At 40.4% G+C, this 20,601-nt stretch overlaps 1 protein-coding gene across 1 annotated transcript in view; it reads right to left on the bottom strand.

The window, feature by feature from the left end:
• Positions 1-20,601, bottom strand: part of ppp1r7 (protein phosphatase 1, regulatory (inhibitor) subunit 7) — a 45,521-nt gene that overhangs the window by 8,271 nt on the left and 16,649 nt on the right. Inside the window, exons 7-9 of the mRNA XM_039761791.1 lie at positions 17,611-17,727; positions 14,105-14,209; positions 3,321-3,407 (exon numbers count right to left, since the gene is read on the bottom strand). Of these exons, the coding sequence (XP_039617725.1) occupies positions 3,321-3,407; positions 14,105-14,209; positions 17,611-17,727 (309 nt within the window). The remainder of the gene's footprint in view (positions 1-3,320; positions 3,408-14,104; positions 14,210-17,610; positions 17,728-20,601) is intronic.

Below are 20,601 nucleotides of genomic sequence, written 5' to 3'. Positions count from 1 at the left end.
AATGCACCATTTCTCCCAGAAAATTGTTACAATTACAAATGTTTTGGTATACACATGTTTATTTCCTTTATGTGCATTGGAACAACACAAAAAAACAGAGAAAAAGCGCCAAATCTGACATCATTTCACAAAAAACTCAAAAACCAGGCTGAAGTATTGTTCCGACCTGAAAAAATGTGGGCACCCCTGGTATAGACGCACTTCGTGTTCGAATTATTAGCTTAATATAATTACACTGCAAAAACCAGAACCAGTGTAGTGTACAAGTGATAGGTGGGGATGTTTTCTGCGCAGAACAAGAACACATTCGGATTGATACCGAAACTAAATTATAAATTGTAAATTAGTTATCTACCTAGAAATTATTATTGGTGTAATGTTTACTTTTGTTATTGCCTCATAAATTTCAACTGCTGTGTCTGATGCCATCACAGAAGGACAGTCTAATATATAAAGACAAAATATATATATTGATGGTGTGAAGCTCACTGAACAATAATTTTACTAAAAGGGCATGTCTAATGGAAATATTATAGCTAACAGCTAAAAATTATATAAGACTGGATTGGCCAGGGTGAGTAGCTATAGGACATTTTATAGATAAAGTGATAAAAGCATTAAGCAGTATATCTGTATACGATTACAATGCTGTATCAATGTATTTGGATCTCCCTTTAAAACTGTTAGTTCCATGGCAAACAAATGAAAGTAGCATTTCACTAGCAAGGCACTGTTTACAAAAAGGACATTTGTCAAAAATAGGTGCTTGAAGAAGGAATGAAGCAATTGAGGAAAAATCACAGACAGTACAATACACCTAACTGTATGGAACTGGGGAAAGAAAAAAATGGATACTCTTTAAAAGCCTGCCTAAAGTCGACCAACTAAATATTGGGAAAAAAGGTCTTATGGTCAAATGAAGTCAAAATTAGGCTTCTTGGATAAAATTCAAAGCACTGAATGTGGTGTAAACATTACACCACCTATGTAGTTAAAAATAAATGTGGACTAACAAATATGGAAAGCTGACACACACCTACACTAAAGCTGTTACTATAGCAAAAGGTGTCTCAACAAGTATTTTGCACGCTCTGAAACTTATATAAGAAGTATAGGAGTATGTTTTTGATTACAAGATATTTGCTGACAATTTTTTTTCTTCTTGAGAGCTAGAAATAAGAAATGCAGAATAGAACAAGATGTGTAAATCATTTGTTATTAAAGAACATGTGGAATTTTTGGATACCTTTCCATGGCACTGTATGTCATAAAAATTAAAAAAAATTGACCATCCTTATTTGTTATGAAACTCAGCTTAGCTAATGATAATAAATAATTACTATACTATGGATATCAAAAGATTTATGCACCTTTGTTGAAATGAAAGCTTTTAATGACATAAATGTTGAGATTTTTTTAATCATATTTTGTAATCACAATATACAGTACAATAAGTGAAAAATCAAATGGATAATTTTTAGGAAAAATTATTAAAAGTTAAAAAAAAAACAAACACAAAAACCAACAAAAAAAATCTAAATCTTGTCTAAAGGTATGCACCTCTTGCTTGGAAGTCTGTTTATATAAGACTTTGTCTACTTCACACACCTGGATTTTAACATTTTACTGCAGCCTTCCTTGCTGAAGATTTCAAGGTCAGGAAAATTGTGATGGGCAGTCAGGGTGGGTATATCCTGGGCACAAGCCTCTTTAAGTGGGTCTAGAGATTTTTATAGGAGTAATGTCTGCTGTTTGATTGGACCAGTCTACTTAGAGTTTGGACCTCAATGGCTAAAGAAAGAGAGGCAAAAATGTTGAGTTGAGACAGTAGAGCTTTGGTTTTACACTTGAAAACTTGCCAAGTGTGTAAGCCTTCTCACCAGAGAGGAAAAGGAACAACCTATTAGGGCAGGCCAAATGAAGCAGCAGCATTTTTGAATGAATTGAGCTTATTTCTCACTCTGAGTCCTGATCTGTGCTTTCTATTTGTTATGAACTAGAAAGCTCCCAAACATGACAGTACTAAAAATACTCAAAATGCCCACCAGGTGGAGTTGTCAAAACTCCAAAAAGGCAACAAAGAATCTTACAGAAAGATTTATTACTCAAAAAGACTGGTTTAACAAGAAGCTGCTATGAGCACAATAAAAGCACAAGACATCTCTTTTCAAAACTGACAATCCAAATAAAAACCACAGTCCCATTATGAAATCCCAAAGGCAAAGTCAAAAAACAGCAAAAGGTCACAGAGACAGAGACAAAGGTTGGGAGCATGCACTGATACAGCACCTTGCTGCACCCACCACATGACAAACCACCTCTGGATCCCAAATTAGTACCCAAGTGCAACCGTGCAATGAATGACGCCTCAGCAAGATGTCACAAAAAGCCAGAGAATCAGATATTATTACAGTAGCAAAAAAACACAAAATAAAAAAAACACACAGTAGACACTCATCACTCATAACCCACCTACCACATTCAGTGCTGCACCACAATGGAGTGTGGGCAATGACTGAGGGGATTTCCTTGCAGTAATGGGAAGGTGGCCCCATACCAGCCGAGTTTGGGACACGTACCCTGGCTGAAACACAACACTATCCCTTTTCTAAACTGGAATCTATTTTTTAAAATAAACACATTCTTCATGTGTGATTGCTTGGACAGTAATTCTGGTTGAGGAGAGATGCCAAGAGAGATGATTGTAGGTCAAAACCAATTGAATATCAGTATATTCACACTCCTATAGATCAGAAGATACAAAGTGGTAATTCTGCTGTGCATTTAACAGAAGGAATCTTACCTTTTTATTGCTACTGGTTACCAGAGCACTGAAGCTTTCTTCTGTGAATGGGTATCTACATAGTCAGCTGGGACTTACCAATAACTGGGGGCTGCAAAGCTTGTTTGAGTAACAAAATGCAACAGTGCAATCATGACTATCAGTAACATGTACACACTAGCTGCTGGTTTTGTGTTTCATTATAGGGACACAATGGTAATATATTTACAGGACAGGAACCATTTTATTATTGCAGGTATGGGGCAGAAGCATTTCTTGATACTGAGATCATTGCAGGACAGTGGACAAATCAAAATTACTAATGAAAAAAAGAAATGTGAAAAGGTATGAATTTTTTCTTATTGTCAATTACTTCCAGCAGTGAAAGGGAAAGTCTACAGGATGGTAGTGAGACCAGCTATGTTATATGGGCTGGAGATGGTGGCACTGACCAGAAAGCAGGAGATAGAGCTGGAGGTAGCAGAGTTAAATGTGCATCCCCTGTGGCTGGGTTTTTAAACAAGCTCAACATACTCACCCAAAATTCTTTAAGTTCTGTCAGATGACTAATATTTTCAATTTTCTTTACCCTATTTGCAGCAATATCCAATGTAGTCAGTTTTTTCTATTAAAAAAAAAACCAACATGATTAATGTTTAGTTTTTATACAGAGTTACTGAATAACTTAATGACAAACACAATAATATACAAATTCATAAATATGCACATCCAGAAATTGGAAAATACCATATTTTACTTTAAAAATGTATTGATATATATACTGTGTACATTTAAATTACATGTTCACAGCACTTAATTTACAAATTATTAAAAAAAGACAACATACAATATAGTTCAAAACATCTTGCAATATACAGTGGGTACGGAAAGTATTCAGACCCCCTTCAATTTTTCACTCTTTGTTATATTGCAGCCATTTGCTAAAATCATTTAAATTAATTTTTTTCCTCATTAATGTACACACAGCACCCCATATTGACAGACAAAAAAAAGAATTTTTGAAATTGTTGCAGATTTATTAAAAAGAAAAACTGAAATATCACATGGTCCTAAGTATTCAGACCCTTTGCTGTGACACTCATATATATAACTCAGGTGCTTTCCATTTCTTCTGATCATCCTTGAGATCACCTTCATTTGAGTCCAGCTGTGTTTAATTATACTGACTGGACTTGATTAGGAAAGCCACACACCTGTCTATATAAGACCTTACAGCTCACAATGCATGTCAGAGCAAATGAGAATCATGAGGTCAAAGGAACTGCCTGAAGAGCTCAGAGACAGAATTGTGGCAAGGCACAGATCTGGCCAAGGTTACAAAAAAATTTCTGCTGCACTTAAGGTTCCCAAGAGCACAGTGGCCTCCATAATCCTTAAATGGAAGACGTTTGGGACGACCAGAACCCTTCCTAGAGCTGGCCGTCCAGCCAAGCTGAGCTACCGGGGGAGAAGAGCCTTGGTGAGAGGTAAAGAAGAACCCAAAGATCACTTTGGCTGAGCTCCAGAGATGCAGTCAGGAGATGGGAGAAAGTTGTAGAAAGTCAACCATCACTGCAGCCCTCCAACAGTCAGGGCTTTATGGCAGAGTGGCCTGTTGGAAGCCTCTCCTCAGTGCAAGACACATGACAGCCCGCATGGAGTTTGCTAAAGACACCTGAAGGACTCTGAGATGGTGAGAAATAAGATTCTCTGGTCTGATGAGACCAAGATAGAACTTTTGGCCTTAATTCTAAGCGGTATGTGTGGAGACAACCAGGCACTGCTCATCACTTGTCCAATACAGTCCCCACAGTGAAGCATGGCGGTGGCAGCATCATGCTGTGGGGTGTTTTTCAGCTGCAGGGACAGGATGACTGGTTGCAATCGAGGGAAAGATGAATGTGGCCAAGTACAGGGATATCCTGGACAAAAACCTTCTCCAGAGTGCTAAGGACCTCAGACTGGGCCAAAGGTTTACCTTCCAACAAGACAATGACCCTAAGCACACAGCTAAAATAACGAAGGAGTGGCTTCACAACAACTCTGTGACTGTTCTTGAATGGCCCAGCCAGAGCCCTGACTTAAACCCAATTGAGCATCTCTGGAGAGACCTAAAAATGGCTGTCCACCAACGTTTACCATCCAACCTGACAGAACTGGAGAGGATCTGCAAGGAGGAATGGCAGAGGATCCCCAAATCCAGGTGTGAAAAACTTGCATCTTTCCCAAGAAGACTCATGGCTGTATTAGCTCAAAAGGGTGCTTCTACTAAATACTGAGCAAAGGGTCTGAATACTTAGGACCATGTGATATTTCAGTTTTTCTTTTTTAATAAATCTGCAACAATTTCAAAAATTTTTTTTTGCAATATGGGGTGCCGTGTGTACATTAATGAGAAAAAAATTAATTTAAATGATTTCAGCAAATGGCTGCAAAATAACAAAGAGTGAAAAATTGAAGGGGGTCTGAATACTTTCCGTACCCACTGCATATGCACATGTTCTAAATTAATTATGTCTTTGCCATTGAATGATAGTTTGTGTTTTACCTACACCTTGTGTATAAATACAGGGAGTGCAGAATTATTAGACAAGTTGTATTTTTGAGGATTAAATTTTAATATGGAACAAACACAGTGCTATCAGTCAATCCAAAATGTTAATAAACCTGAAACCTGAATGTTTCACAACGGAAATGTGAGTGTGAACATCATCAGGGGAATACATATGTGCACAATTATTAGGCAACTATTAGTGTGCAGATTTATTATGCAACTAAAGGAAAAATGAAAATTTTCCCATCTCACTTGTTTATTTTCATCTGTTATAGTGAGAATAATAAACAAACACCTCAAAATTTACAAATAAACATCTCTGACATTTCAAAAAAAATAAATCAATCAATCAATGACCAATATAGCCACCCTTCTTTCCAATAACAGTCATAAGCCTTTCCATTCATGGAGTCTGTCAGTTTTTTGATCTGTTGACGATCAGCTTTTTGTGGAGCAGTGACTACAGCCTCCCAGACACTCTTCAGAGAGGTGTATTGTTTTTCTCCCCGTAAATCTAGCGTTTAAGAAGTGCCCACAAGTTCTCGATAGGGTTTAGGTCAGATGAGGAAGGGGGGCCATGTCATTATTCCTTCATCTTTAAGGCCTTTACTGGCTGGCCACGCAGTGGAGAACTTCGATGCAAGTGATGGAGCATTGGCCTGCATAAAAATCATGGTCTTTTTCCTGTATCACTGTTTGAAGAAAGTGTCTTCGAAAAACTGGCAGTAGGTTTGGGAGTTGATTTTGAGTTCATCTTCAATGCAAAAGGTCCAACTAGCTCATCTTTAAAAATACCAGCTCATACCAGTACCCCACCTCCACGTTGGAGTGGAGCTCTGTGCCCATTACTGATCCACAGGTCCATCCATCTGGTCCATCAAGAGTCACTCTCATCTCATTGGTCCATAAAACCTTTGAAAAAAATCTGTCTTCAGATATTTCTTGGCCCAGTTTTGATGTTTCAACTTATGTTTCTTGTTCAGTGGTGGTTGGGTTTCAGCCCTCCTTACCTTGGCCATGTCTTTGAGCACTGAACACCTTGTACTTCTGGGCACTCCAGGTAGGTTGCAGCTCTGGAATATGAAAGTACTGGAGGATAATGGGTTCCTGGTAGCTTCACGTTTGATTCTTCTCAAATCTTTGGCAGCTAATTTGCTTCTTTTGTTCTCAACACGTTTCTTGCGACCCTGTTGACTATTTGCAACAAAATGTTTGATGGTTCTGTGATCACACACCAATATTTTAGCAATTCCAAAAGTGCTGCATCCCTCTGAAAGACTTTTTACAATTTTTGACTTTTCAGAGTCAGTTAAATCTCTTTTTTGGCCCATTTTGCCTGAGGAAAACTAGCTGCCTAATAATTCTGCACACCTTGATATAGGGTGTTGATCTCCTTAGGCCACACCCTCCCTCATTACACAAATACACATCACCTGACGTGCTTAAATCCAATAAGCATTCAAGTTAATACAGCTTGGAGTTGGAATATACGCATTAAAAATGATGATATGGTCAAAATACTCACTTGCCTAATAATTGTGCACACAGTGCATGTATACATTCTACATAAAATGTCTAGGGGACTTTGAGCTTAGAAACATATGTGTACTATTCAAAAATAAATTACATTTCTCTTCAATTATGGATTGGGTAATTTAGGTAAAGGGAAGCATTATTTGACAGCTTACAGTGCAAACAAATTTCAGTATGTATGACTAGGATACTGACAGTGACAAGCTTAAAGAACTGATAGGGGAATGTGGAACAAGAAACACCCAAAATGAATCTAAACTGGAACTCTGTAATATAATATGTTAAAGACAAATGGCAGACAATATTGTGATCAAAATCTCAACGCTAAGTGACATAGCCCGTGGCATAATACAGAACGGCAAAGGCAAATTATTGTTGTGACATTCACTCATTTAAAAAGGGGATTGTGGAATTTGCTGCATAGCTTTTTGTTATCCGCAGGATCTTTCAGGGCCATGGGGTGTAGAATTACACTGTAAAGTCATCAACAAATGTTGTTATTGACACTGAATGTTAATGCACAGATGCGTTTTATTGTCTTTGTCCTGTAGACAACTAGGTAATAATAACTGAAAAAGGTACAATTACAATTGTTTTCATTCTTTCATTCTTTAGAAGCTATACTTCATTATCTCAGTGGCCACCTCCACCATGAGTTGGCATGCACTCAGCTAGGGCTGTGTCTGCCACCGCTGCTGCTAGTGGAGCTCCATTTATGCTGACTTGCTGCAGGTAAAGTAGAGCTCTCAGTCCTGCTACACAGTGTCAGTGTTTTTACGTGGAGTTTTGCATGTTCTCCCCACACATTTTATGGATTGTTATTTGTATAAAGTACAATGAAATTCTTCTGTGCTCTTTTGGCTAGGCTGCCACGTAAAGTGAATCTCGCTCTGTAGGCTTTGTAAAATAACCAAGCACAATATAAGAAAAACAAGCGCAGTTTAGGAAAACATATTCATGTGTTGTGAGCACACATATGTATGTTATTACAAGTCATGGCAGAACATAAATGTTGAAAAAAAAAAAACAGAATAGCAGAAGCAAAAGTAGGATAACAAAGCACATCAGAGTTTGGTACAGGTTGTCATAACTCCACTCGCAAAAACAACAGCTTTAAGCACACAAATGAAAAAGAAATGTATTTTTACCTCAAGAAAAACAGTTCCAAGAATCTGCACTAATAAAAGGCAAAGCCCTCACTGACTCACTCACTCACTCATCACTAATTCTCCAACTTCCCATGTACGTAGACGGCTGAAATTTGGCAGGTTCATTCCTTATAGCTTACTTACAAAAGTTAGGCAGGTTTCATTTCAAAATTCTACACGTAGCAGTCAAAACTGGAATCTTCTTTCGTACATATATACGGCCATAGCCTGCAGCTCGGTCGCCGTGTGAGGCGGAGTTGCGTCCCACATCATCACGCCTCCCACATAATTGAGTGCCTGCCCATATAAGGCCGTCCGTCAGCAGCAATCCAATAGACACGCTGCCGTTAAATATTCGCGGGTGAAGGACTGTGCTTATGCAAATGAAGACGAGATAGTTATGGATGGACTAGTGTTTGGCACAAACTCAGCGAAGGTGCGAGAGAAACTTTTAAGTGCCGGGTCTTAGCGAACATTAAATAAAGCCATGGATATCTCAAGATCGCACGAGATACCACAAGCACAGCCGAGAACCTTCGATGGATGTACTCCGAGCGGCTCATGTGAACTGACTGTGAGCGCAGTACGCAGAGAACAAGGAAGAGCTCCAAAGAGTGCTGAACAAAAAATGCTTTACACAATTGAGAAGGCAGAAAAAGAATATGAAGCGAGTGACGCATACAAGTATATTAATAAGTGCAGCTACTGCGGAAACAAAGCATGGGGTAAACCGTAAGTTTAAATTAAGTTTGTAGACACGCTGCCGCTGGCATCTTCCATGCCTACGACGAATACGATATTCGCGAGATACAAGTTTAATGAGAAGACGCGGGGTATAAACGAGACTTTGGATCACTTTGTAACAGAGTTAAAAGCTGTGGACATCGCAAGATCGCACGAGATACCACAAGCACAGCTGAGAACCTTCGATGCATGTACTCCGAGCGGCTCATGTAAACTGACCGTGAACGCAGTACGCAGAGAACAAGGAAGAGCTCCAAAGAGCGCTGAACAAAAAACGCATTACACAATTGAGAAGACAGCAAAAGAATATGAAGCGAGTGGTGCATACGCTGCTGCTGGCGTTTGTCATGCCTACGACGAATACGATATTCGCGAGATACAAGTTTAATGAGAAGACGCGGGGTATAAACGAAACTTTGGATCACTTTGTAGCGAAGTTAAAATTGCTGGTGAAGGACTGTGCTTATGAAAACGAATAGGAAAGCAAGGTTTTTGCTAATCTGTTATAAAATAATTATTTCTAGTTTCCTTTGTTATCAAAAGGATGCCTCATAATTGTAAAAGGTATATTTTATTAAACTGAAACATTTGCTGCTTTAAAGTGGATGTATTCTGCAAGCTTTAAGGCTTTTGTTTTCTGGCTGTACCCATGCCCCGTGAATTTCAATGTAAAATGTCACTGCAGGCAAGAATTTAGTTTTATATTTATATAAAATGCTTGCCTTTGGCACAAAATTTTGCATGGCCAATGTACACTTAGTGTTTATATGTTTTTCATTAAACTACACGTTGCACCTGTGTGTGTGTGAGATGAATAAAACTGTTCAATCTTGACTATACCATTTTTATGAAGAAAAAACTTTGGCTTGAAAAATATCAAGCTTATCCTTTAACAACTATAAAAATAGTATGTTTAAATTATTATTGGCACATTATTAATTCATGTCAGTGGTGCATTTCTAATTACATTATCTTTTTTGCAAAAAATTACTCTTTTTTCATATCTTTTTCATTTTATATTATTCTTAGAGACTCAATTGGTCCTTACAGTATTAATGACCTTCACTTTTAAAAACTGGCTGTATTGATTTATCTCTCTCTTTCCTTGTTTTTTTCCAGTCTCATAATAACACTCTGTCAAAACTTTTTACATACATTATCTTTTACAGGCTATGAATAAAAGGTGTCAAGCTCCAATATGAGAATAACATTTGTCGCAGATGGTTGGGGGGGGCGACCCAGCCGGGACGCCTTGGAGGACTGCAGGAGGGCTTGCGCCTCCCTCAAACCACGTGGGGGCGACCACCCTGGTGCCTTTGGTGGCCATAGGTACAGCGCTTTGAAGCTCAACCCTGTAGGGGCCCATGGTCACCGCCAGGGGGTGCCCCAATGCCTTGGGGACTCTGGACCTCAGCACTTCCGGGGAGGAAGAAGAGCAGGGACACCCGGAGTGCTTCCGGGAATGCAGTCGGCACTTCCGCCACCTTGGGGCGTGTCGGTGGAAGATTGCCGGGAAACACCTGGAGCACATCCAGGTGATTATATAAAAGGGCCGCCTCCCTTTATTCAGGGCTAGAGTCAGGTGGAAGAGGACAAGGTCTGGAGCAGAGAGAAGGAGGCGGCCTGAAAAAGAGGCATAGTGTGGTGTTGGCCTGGACTTTGGGGGAGTCTGTGGGTTGTGTGGCACTTAATATTTGTAAATATAGTTGTAAATAAACGTGTGGTGGTGACTTTACCATGTCTTCCTGTCTGTGTCCGAGGCTCATTCCCCTCTGGCGTAGTCGGCAGGATTCTCCGCCTGGTTCAAGGCGGGGACCTGTAAAGAAAAAAATCGTTGTGGACGGCCCAGTGCAGCAGGGGAGCCCATCCACGTGCCGCAGGAGCTGGGTGCACACAACCCCGCAGAAGAAACTTGCCCCACAGACCACCACTGGTCCGCAGGATGGCCGTTTTCCCCTGGTGTAATATGAAAACATCAGTTGTAGCTGGAGTGCAGCAGGCTCCTGTGAGTACGGTGCCACAGAAGGTGCCCAGGACGGCATGTTTCCTAGTGAGGCCACGCCGGGGACGTTTCCCTGGACAGACAGGATCCGGGAGGTAAGTTCCCTGCTTTTTTTGTGTTTAGCAGGCAGGGGCTGCTCGGATCCTTGTCGGTGGCAGGCGCATGTCAATCCGCAGCGCTTCGTTGATGCGGCAGCAGCTGGGAGAGCTGCTGAGAGGGAGACACTGCAACCCAAAGTGCCAACATGCCGCCGCACCGGGAAGAAAGGAGCCAAAATAGCCGCTGACTGGACGTCCCTCCCCGTGACAGGCACGGGATTGGACGATGCGTCTTGGGTGGCCGACAATGATTGGATGTAGGCGGGACCAAAGAATGTCAGTCTCGTGCCCAAGGAGACATCCGATTGGGCCGGAGAGAGAGGCCCACAGGAAGTGTGTTGCTCATGGACAAGTAAGCCCACAGCCATCTGACTTTCTGTCTTTGCCTTTTCCACAGGTGCTACGTGCCCTCAGGGCAGAGTTGTTGAAGCTGGAGAGGAAGGAGGTCGCGTCACTGGAGCTGCTGCGAGAGTGGACAGAATGGCGCGACGCTGGATTCTTCGGCCGGAGAGGTACGGCGGGGATGGTGATTAGAGCGGACCCCGTACAGCATAAGGGAGATCCCACCGAAAAGATCCGTGAAGCACATGATCGGAACAGAGTAGGGGGATCTCCAACTGTGGACACGGCGGTGAGCGCTGTGCACGAGGTGAAGGGAGGAAGACCAAGAGGGCTGGCAGGATGGGGCTTTATAAGTGCCCTGGGTCCTAGAGCCCTACGCCCTGAGCCTGCAACGGTCTCCCGTCGTTCTGCAGGGACGGAGATGGGACTGGGCTGTGCTTTTACCATAGGCAGACCCAAACCGTCACGGTGTCCCAGAGGAAAAGGAGGAATCGAGGGAAGAATGACGGTTCCTCCGATAAGGGAGGACGTCAGGCAGGCTGCTCATGTCCAGAGAAGGGCCACCCTCTGCGGAGGCAGAGGGAAACCAGGACGTCAGTGGAGAGAACTGGAATGCAGGCGGTTCCGTCTGTTGTGACAACAGGACATACACGGATTCCACTGAGAGGGTGCTGAAAAAGCAAGTCGCGGGGTACCGGTCGGAGGGGGAGCGCTGCCAGTGCGCGGCATGGAGGGATGCCAAAGCATGGTGTCCAGGCAGCGTCTCTGCTCCTGTGTCTCTTTATTTTACAGGATCGGACCCTGGATGCACAGTAGGACCTGCTTCATTGGAGACATGCCCTCACGGGATTGACTACCCGGCCAGATGACTCTTCACTGGCAGTGCGGCACGGTCAAAACTGGCGGAGGCTACGAAGGTGCGAGTAACTCCGACCAAAGGGGCACGAACACCTTGGAGGGGATGCCGAAGGAGTAGGCCCTGTGGTGCCAGATCGGACCCGGGAGCCTCAGGAGTAGGACCCACTTCGGGGATGAGCTGCCCTCGCTGGACGAGCCGTTCCACCCGACGGGTCTTCGCAGTTTCGCAGATGTCTCGTGGGGCGACCCTGCCGGGACACCTAGGAGGACCGGAGGAGGGCTTGCACCTCCCTCAAACCACGTGGGGGCAACCACCCTGGTGCCTTTGGTGGCCACAGGTACAGGGCTTTGAAGCTCAACCCTGTAGGGGCCCGTGGTCACCGCCAGGGGGCGCCCCACTGCCTTGGGAACACTGGACCTCAGCACTTCCTGATCTCCAAAGCACTTCCGGGTGTGGTGGGACACCTGGAGTGCTTCCGGGGATGCAGCCGGCACTTCCGCCACACTGGGGCATGTTGGTAGAAGATTGCCGGGAAACATCTGGCGCACATCTGGGTGATTATAAAAAGGGGCCGCCTCCTTTTATTCAGGGCTAGATTAGGGTGGAAGAGGACAAGGTCTTGAGGAGGGAGAAGGAGGCGGCCTGAAGAAGAGGCATAGTGTGGTGCTGGCCTGGACTTTGTGGGTTGTGTGGCACTGAATATTTGTAAATAAACGTGTGGTGGTGAATTTACAGTGTCTTCCTGTCTGTGTCCTAGGCTCGTTCCACACATTTCAAATCAGAGAAAACATTTTTTAAAAGCCTGACCAGTTCTGGAGCAATTTTCTTTGGACAAAGCAAATTTAGATCAATATATGCCAGAATGTTGGAAAGAGAAGAGTATGGAGAAGAGAAGAAACAGCGCGTGATCCAATGAATACCACATCATCTGTGAAACATTGTGGAGGCAGTTTTATGGCATGATTGACTCCCATTTGTAGCCATGCACAATCACTTGCGGTTATTGACGATATGACTGCTGGCAGAAGTAGCAGGATGATTTCTGAAATATATAGGGACATGCTATCTGCTCAGATACAGCCAAATGCTGAAAAACTGATAGGTCAACTCTTCACAGTACACACGGACAATAAGCTAAAGCATACTTTGAAAGCAAACCAGTTGCTTTTCAAAGCAAAGAAGTGGAATATTCTTCAATGGCCAAGTCAGTCAACTGACCTCAACCCAATTGCATGTGGATTTCACTTGATGAAGACAAAACTGATGCAGAAAGTCCAACGAACAAGCAGCAACTGAAGACAGCTGCACTAAAGGCCTGGCAAAGTATCACTAGAGTGAAAACCCAGCACTTGGAGGTGGCCATGGGTTCCAGTCTTCTATGGATAATCATATTTATATTAGTTTGTCCAAATTCTTTTGAGCCATGAAATTAGGGGAGCATTTATACCAATGTCTGTCTGTTCTAAACATTTCATATAACATTTTTGTTAAACATACTTATTAAAGCTGAAAGTCTATCCTTCAATCACATTTTGATGGCTTTGTTTTAAATCCACTGTGGTGGCAAACAGAGCCAAAATTATGAAAATGATGTTACTGTCCAAATTCTTATGGACCCAACTGTATCACCATTAGATGTTTGTTTTCGGTGACCATCTTCATCAAGCTCTTCCGTGAGAACCCTAAATCCAAAGAGGACTGTTTCATTTATGTTAGGTAGAATGCCCAGAGGGGACTGGGCGGTCTCATGGTCTGGAATCCCTACAGATTTTATTTTTTCTCCAGCCGTCTGGAGTTTTTGTTTTTTCTGTCCCCCCTAGCCATTGAACCTTACTCTTATTCGATGTTAATTAATGTTGATTTATTTTGTTTTCTTATTGTGTCTTTTATTTTTCTATTCTTTATTATGTAAAGCACTTTGAGCTACTGTTTGTATGAAAATGTGCTATATAAATAAATGTTGTTGTTCTTTTACTGTGTCTGTTAATTTTTAATTTATTTAAGAAGCAAGCAAAAGAGGAGGAAAGTTAACTAGCACTTACATTGTTTTCTAGTCCTTCCATGACCTCAATCCCATTGTGGCTTAGATAGAGTTCTCGCAGGTTTACCAAACATTGCAGACCTTCCATCTTAGTAATTCGATTACTCTGCAACAAAATAAATTTAACACATTATCTAAAGGTTGAGAATGGTTTCTTTTTATTGCATTATATGATTTCTTATCTGACATATTATTTTCATCAAGTTATAACTGGCAAGGATATCTTCCTAAAAAAACTGTGCACTATAAATTGGTGGAAAATAGTATACATGTCATCATATTTCTCCTAAGGGCAAATCCAGGACACACACTCAATTGATTATATATATATATATATATATATATATATATATATATATATATATATATATATATATATATATATATATATATATATATATATATACATACAGATTATAGCTAAAGTTGTATGAACCATATATTTTCAAAAAGTATTTAGAATCCACTTAAAAATTTAAACAGAATTTTTTTTGTTTTAGATGATTATGTTCATAATCATTTCTTCATTCATAATATGCCTTAAATTGTAAAAATTGTGGTGTAATCACAATATTATTAATAAGAACATTAGAACATAATAAATTTGGCAAATGAGTGGAAGCCATTCAGTTCATTAGCCTGTTTGTTTAGCGAATAGCAAAGCTGTCCCAATATTGCATCCAGATTCTGGTCAAGGGTTCTGCTTCAACTACATGTCTCAATAGTTTGTTCCAGATTCTCACAATTCTTTGCCTAAAGAAGTGCTTCCTGGCTTTAACAACAAAATAATTAAATTTTTGTATAGCCCAAAATCACAGAAGGAATGCCTCAATGGACTTTTACAGGCCCTGTTTCTTGACAGCTCCCCAGCCTTGACTCTCTAAGAAGACAAGAAAAAAACCTCGTAGGGTGAAGAGAGAGACCCCTTTCCAGGTAAATTGAGCATTAAATGGGTATAAAAAATGGGGTAAATAAAATGCACAAAACAGAATACAAGTAATCCTCTTCACAGAGCTGGATGGTCAATCTATTTGCATCTCTCCGACTGACACTGACAACCCGACTACAGATTCACACTGTATTGGAAAACTCATCAGAAACTTCAAAAGACTGTCTTATCCAAAGATCTTGACTATACATTGTTCTCCTCTCCTGCTTAATGAATCTTAGCCTGAAGCTCTATTAATTAAGATGTCTCACTTAAAGGTTTTCCCAATGTTGTATCTGTCCTGGTGTCTATATAAACACAGGGAATTCCAGTTTCTGTATTACATCTTGCCTGAAGAAGGGGCCTGAGTTGCCTCGAAAGCTTGCATATTGTAATTTTTTTAGTTAGCCAATGAAAGATTTTATTTTTCATTTTGCTTGACTTCTCATTACATTCATAATGGCTAACATGGTACAACACCCTAGTACTATTGCCACCTCAGAAATACAAATGTACAAACTACAAGGTAAAACACAGAAATAGATTACATGACTCACAAAATATAGAACTATCATATATGATGATACAGATTGTCAAATAAATTAAAAACAAAGTAGAAGCTAATTAATATAAATGAAAAACAACAATATCTTCTTTAGTCTTAATTGCGCTTCCCTAAAATTTCTCCTGATGACCTTGAGTATGTGATTCACCCTTAATTTTATGTGAATTTCCCCTTGGGATTAATAAAGTATCTATCTATCTATCTATCTAATCACTTCTTCACACACAACATGCTTTTACGTGGCAAGAATTCTGGCAGAATTGCTTTTAGGTAGGACAGACCAGACTGGGAAAAATATTGTAGCTGAAAGAGAGCTGATTGTTGGGACAGCCCGAGTCGTACATACACTGAAGGCAAAGCAGATTACAACAGCAGAATTTTGAAATTTGAAGTTTAAGTGTTTTGACTCAGACTGCATACTATTTAGTAGCAAACACAGACAGTGTACTTTTCAATTACTTTGCAATATTTTGTCATTTTCCCCCCTCTGTATCTTTAGATAATAATTTAATACAAAAAGAAAAAGAAATAAAATTTGATTTTCAATTTTATTTGCAAACTTTTTAGATGTTAAATCACTGGTAAACTCCTAGTTAGAGGCTTCTTTGGGTCTATCCTGGGTTCAAGTCCCACACCCAGTTGATGTCTACATAGGTTTTCTTCTCAAATACTCTAAAAAAATAGGCAAGTGAGATGAACTGGCATGTCCAAATTAGGCTACATGTTGGTATGTTAGCATTTGTTAACACAGTAAAAAGGTGAGAGGCTGACACCTTAACTAAGGCAGGTTCCATCCTCATAAATGATGCTATTTATATAGGATCTGACCATCCGAAAAGTGATTAAACAATTTTTATTCAAGTACTGCATGGTAAAATGTTGCTATATTTATTTATTTAAACATTTAAATGATTTATTTCTTCCCTGTGTATTGGTTCAGTAAAGAAGTATGTACTGTGAAGTATTCTTAGACAAAGTTACTTTGTGGCATTTAACCTTCTGGTCAGACACCATTTTTTATTCCTTTTACCAGTGATGTGTACATCCTTTTACACTATTTACCTTCTCTATGGCTGCCAGTGCATGAGTGGCAGATTTTAAGATTCATCTGGTTTTATATGGATGGAAGCCTATATAGCAGAATGTAACTTCCTACTTTGTTACAGTGACAATTGCTTTCCAACTCCAGCTTCCTGCATTAAAACTAAGATAATATAAATCAAAAGAAAATAGAATCATTCTAAAACATCATAAAACATGAAAACAAGAAGCCAGTGAGAGCTAAAGAAAAAAACAGAAACCAGAGCCTTTCACTATGGGAAGAAAAATGTGGCTTTGATACAGAAGAGCTGAAAAAAGGAAAAAAGAAAATTATATATATATATATACACAGTAATCCCTCGCTATATCGCGCTTCGACTTTTGTGGCTTCACTCTATCGCGGATTTTATATGTAAGCATAACTAAATATATAACACAGATTTTTCGCTGCTATTTTTCTGTCAGTGCTGGGGGGAAGACGACAGGGGACACCTGGACAGCTTCCGGGTGCGCAGCCGGCACTTCCGCCTCACTGGGGCGTGTCTACGGAGGAGTGTCGGGAAGCAGCTGGAGCCCATCCAGGTTCCTATTTAAGGGGCCGCCTCCCTTCAGTCGAGAGTGGAAGTCGGGTGGAAGAGGATGGAGCTAGAGAGGAGGACGGGAGGCGGCCAAGAGAGAGACACAAAGACTGTGAGGCCTGGACATTTGGGGGAACGACGCAGGAGGCACTGGGGAGTGCACGTGACTAACTGTAAATAGTATTGTGTAATAAACAGTGTGTGGTGGAATAAAGATGTCCGTCTGTCTGTGTCCGGGTTCAAGTCCACAATATACATGTATGATAAAAGTCATCTACTTAAGATATGGATATTCTAAGTGATAGAACCTCACTTAGGAAACTTCTTGTATACATAGCAACTGAGTAAGATTTCAGTATTTATTTTCCTTTCCTGTGACCATCAAGGAAGCTTACCTGTAAACTAAGTATTGTCAAGCTGTGAAGCCCTTCTAAATTCTGAAGCTTGGTGATCTTGTTGGTTCCCAGAAACAAACTGTCCAGTTCTGACAATGTGTCAATGTTCTCTATAACCTGAAAAGGAAAGTAAGGAGAGAAAAATCCATTAAGAAATGTTCAGTATTCAAATTAAAATTCAAAATTTGTTGAACAACCATCCAAAATTAAATTCAGATGCTTTAAATGCTTTACTGCTAATTCATTTTACAATATGTGTTAATGTTAATAAACAGTGATGCTACGATACCTGCACAAACATTGTCTTATTCTATGTGTCTTACAAAACAGGAATTTGCATGTTTTTAAAATCTGTGCTGTTAAAAGTCTAGCATCTTTTTCTTTTCTTTTTTTTTTTTAAATAAAGATATCAGTATAAGCCGATATTGCTGATGAAGTACTCTGTAAAATAAGATGCCTTGATTGACCATGTACAAAAGGGCAGCTAAAGAGAATATAGTATCCTGCAAACAGCACACAAGAGTGTCAAAAAATGTCAGTCAAATGAAGGAGCTGATGGTGCTAAAGTAATGAGAACATGACAGATCTTTGTGGCATGCTGCTAGTGCTGGGCAGTATGACCAAAATTCTATATCACAGTATTTTTCAAAATTATACCGGTTTCACGGTATTCAACAGTATTTTTTTCCCCATGCATTGAGTGGATGTTAACCACATTTTCCACTGCAATTACTGCAGTAGACTGGCCATGAATAATCAATTCCACTGTCACGAGAATTGTACATTGTACAAAAACAAACATTTTAATGTGCACGCAAGTATTAATACAGGCTTGCATAGCCCCATAAAGTGATAGAAGGGGGTGGCACTAATGAAGAGAAGGAATCACATTGCATGACAGCTGCAGTCAAAATATAAAACCTTTTTATTGAACAAATTTTGCAAACAACTTAAACTATACTGCGGTGGGCTGGCGCCCTGCCCGGGGTTTGTTTCCTGCCTAGCACCCTGTGTTGGCTGTGATTCACTCCAGCAGACCCCCCACCCTGTAGTTAGGATATAGCGGGTTGGATAATGGATGGATGAACTTAAACTATAATTTTGACAGCATATTTTCAACCATCCAAAGAGTCATTTAGACTCAGTAAAATATCCAGAGGTGCTTGTCAAAAGTTGTATTGCACTGAACCTATCTTAGTAAAGGAATAAATAGTAAAATTTTTTTTAAACCAACTACACTTTCTGTTAATGTTAACAATCTCTGTCCACTGACACATTAAAGTGACTTTTTAAACAACTTTACAATCATTAAACTGCATAATACTTAAACTAATAAATAATAAAAATAAAATAAATAATAGTGCAACTTCCAGTAATACTACTATTAAAGGCTTTAAGCCCATGTACATTACACAGTATTCACCAAATAAAAATAAAATAAAACAAGTGCAACTTGGTGATGACATCATTACCAACTGAACCATCATATTGAAAAATGCATTAATATTGACCTTGATTCAAGCTAACCTATATACATACAGTAAATAGTAAAATGGCAACATGCATTTATAATGCTATTTGTGGTATAGCAGGTCCGCGGCTTCAAATATAAAATATGGCCAGTTTTTAAATCCAGTTAACTGTATCCATCTCCGTGGGTGCCACTGCACGATTGCAGGGAGTTGATGAGGTAATTGGGGTGAGTCGCACCTGCATGTGTGGGTGCGATCGTTCTCAATTGCTTCATCAGCTTCCTGCGGCGTGGGATTAAGGCGCTGCGCCTATGGAGACATATATTTATGGACCGGCAAGATATGGGTAAGGAAAAAAGAAAAAGTTAGAACAGAAGGAGGTTAAAAGAAGGGAAAAGGCAGTCATGGGAGACGATCCAGACACCAGGAAGGCGTAGGCAGCATTAGCTGGGGCTCCTTGAGGGAGTGCAGGCTGAGGTGCTCTAGGGGCTGGTTCGCCCCACTGACTAAGTGTGTAGAGTGGGGCAGACGAGATGCAAGACTTCCTAATGGATCAACTGGAGCGCGAAGGAAGATGGGAGGTGTGCTGACCTTGGACAGAGGATCTGCCGGCAACACCAGTAATGGGTGAGCTGGGGAGACAGAAGGTGGTGGGCTGCGATCGGTTGAGGAGAGAGACTGTATTTTACCCTCTATTTTAACAGATTTATTTATTATGGATTCTATCCCCATGTTTCACTGGTTTTATGGATTTGCTATTTGGGTACTGTTTTTTTTAACATTGCACAATGGATAATAAATAAAAGCATAAAATAAAATTAATAAGAGCACTTGAGCACTTTCCACCATCCCCTGACTTCAATGAGATTTGTCAGCTCATCTCGGTCATAACTATCGACGGTGTTGGTTCAACAGACTCCCACGTGGGAAGAGGAAGTCTGTTGGGGACCAGCATTGTCACACTATTACAAAGTACCCAGGTACATTACACAATACTGAAGAAAAAAAATAAAAAATTAAACAGGCGCTACTTGGCTTGCAGTATTATCCAGTACTATAGAAACAGTATTCAAACAAACAGGACTCCTTTTTTCGACAAAAGTTCTTCTGTGCCATTATGTTCAACTTTATGAACTTTCGTCTGCTACAGCTTCAGTTTCGGAATGTTCTTTGTCCATTTTCACCGTGCAATACCTCCACTAACACATGTACTCCATTGCATGCGTGTTTAGCGGTGTAGCAATGAAAAAGGTCCTTCCTTAAACAGTTTCCTGCTGCGCCATGTTCCAAACGTTGATTAGGCTATTTAAACCAGTGTTGCGGTATAAGAAAAATCCTTATCATAACAAAAATAAAAAACAGTTTTCGGTATTAACCAGTATACATCCCAGCACTACTGCAATGACCCAATAAGTAAGAACTCTAACTTAACTAGTAAAACATTGTACACTATCAGTACCATTCAGATCAGTTGCTTGGACGTTGTTTCCCTGTTGGAATGACTTAAACCTAACTTTTT

This window comes from Polypterus senegalus, chromosome 1 (genome assembly GCF_016835505.1).
Source record: "Polypterus senegalus isolate Bchr_013 chromosome 1, ASM1683550v1, whole genome shotgun sequence".
NCBI lineage: Eukaryota > Metazoa > Chordata > Cladistia > Polypteriformes > Polypteridae > Polypterus > Polypterus senegalus.
This window is presented reverse-complemented; position numbering and strand designations above follow the sequence as displayed.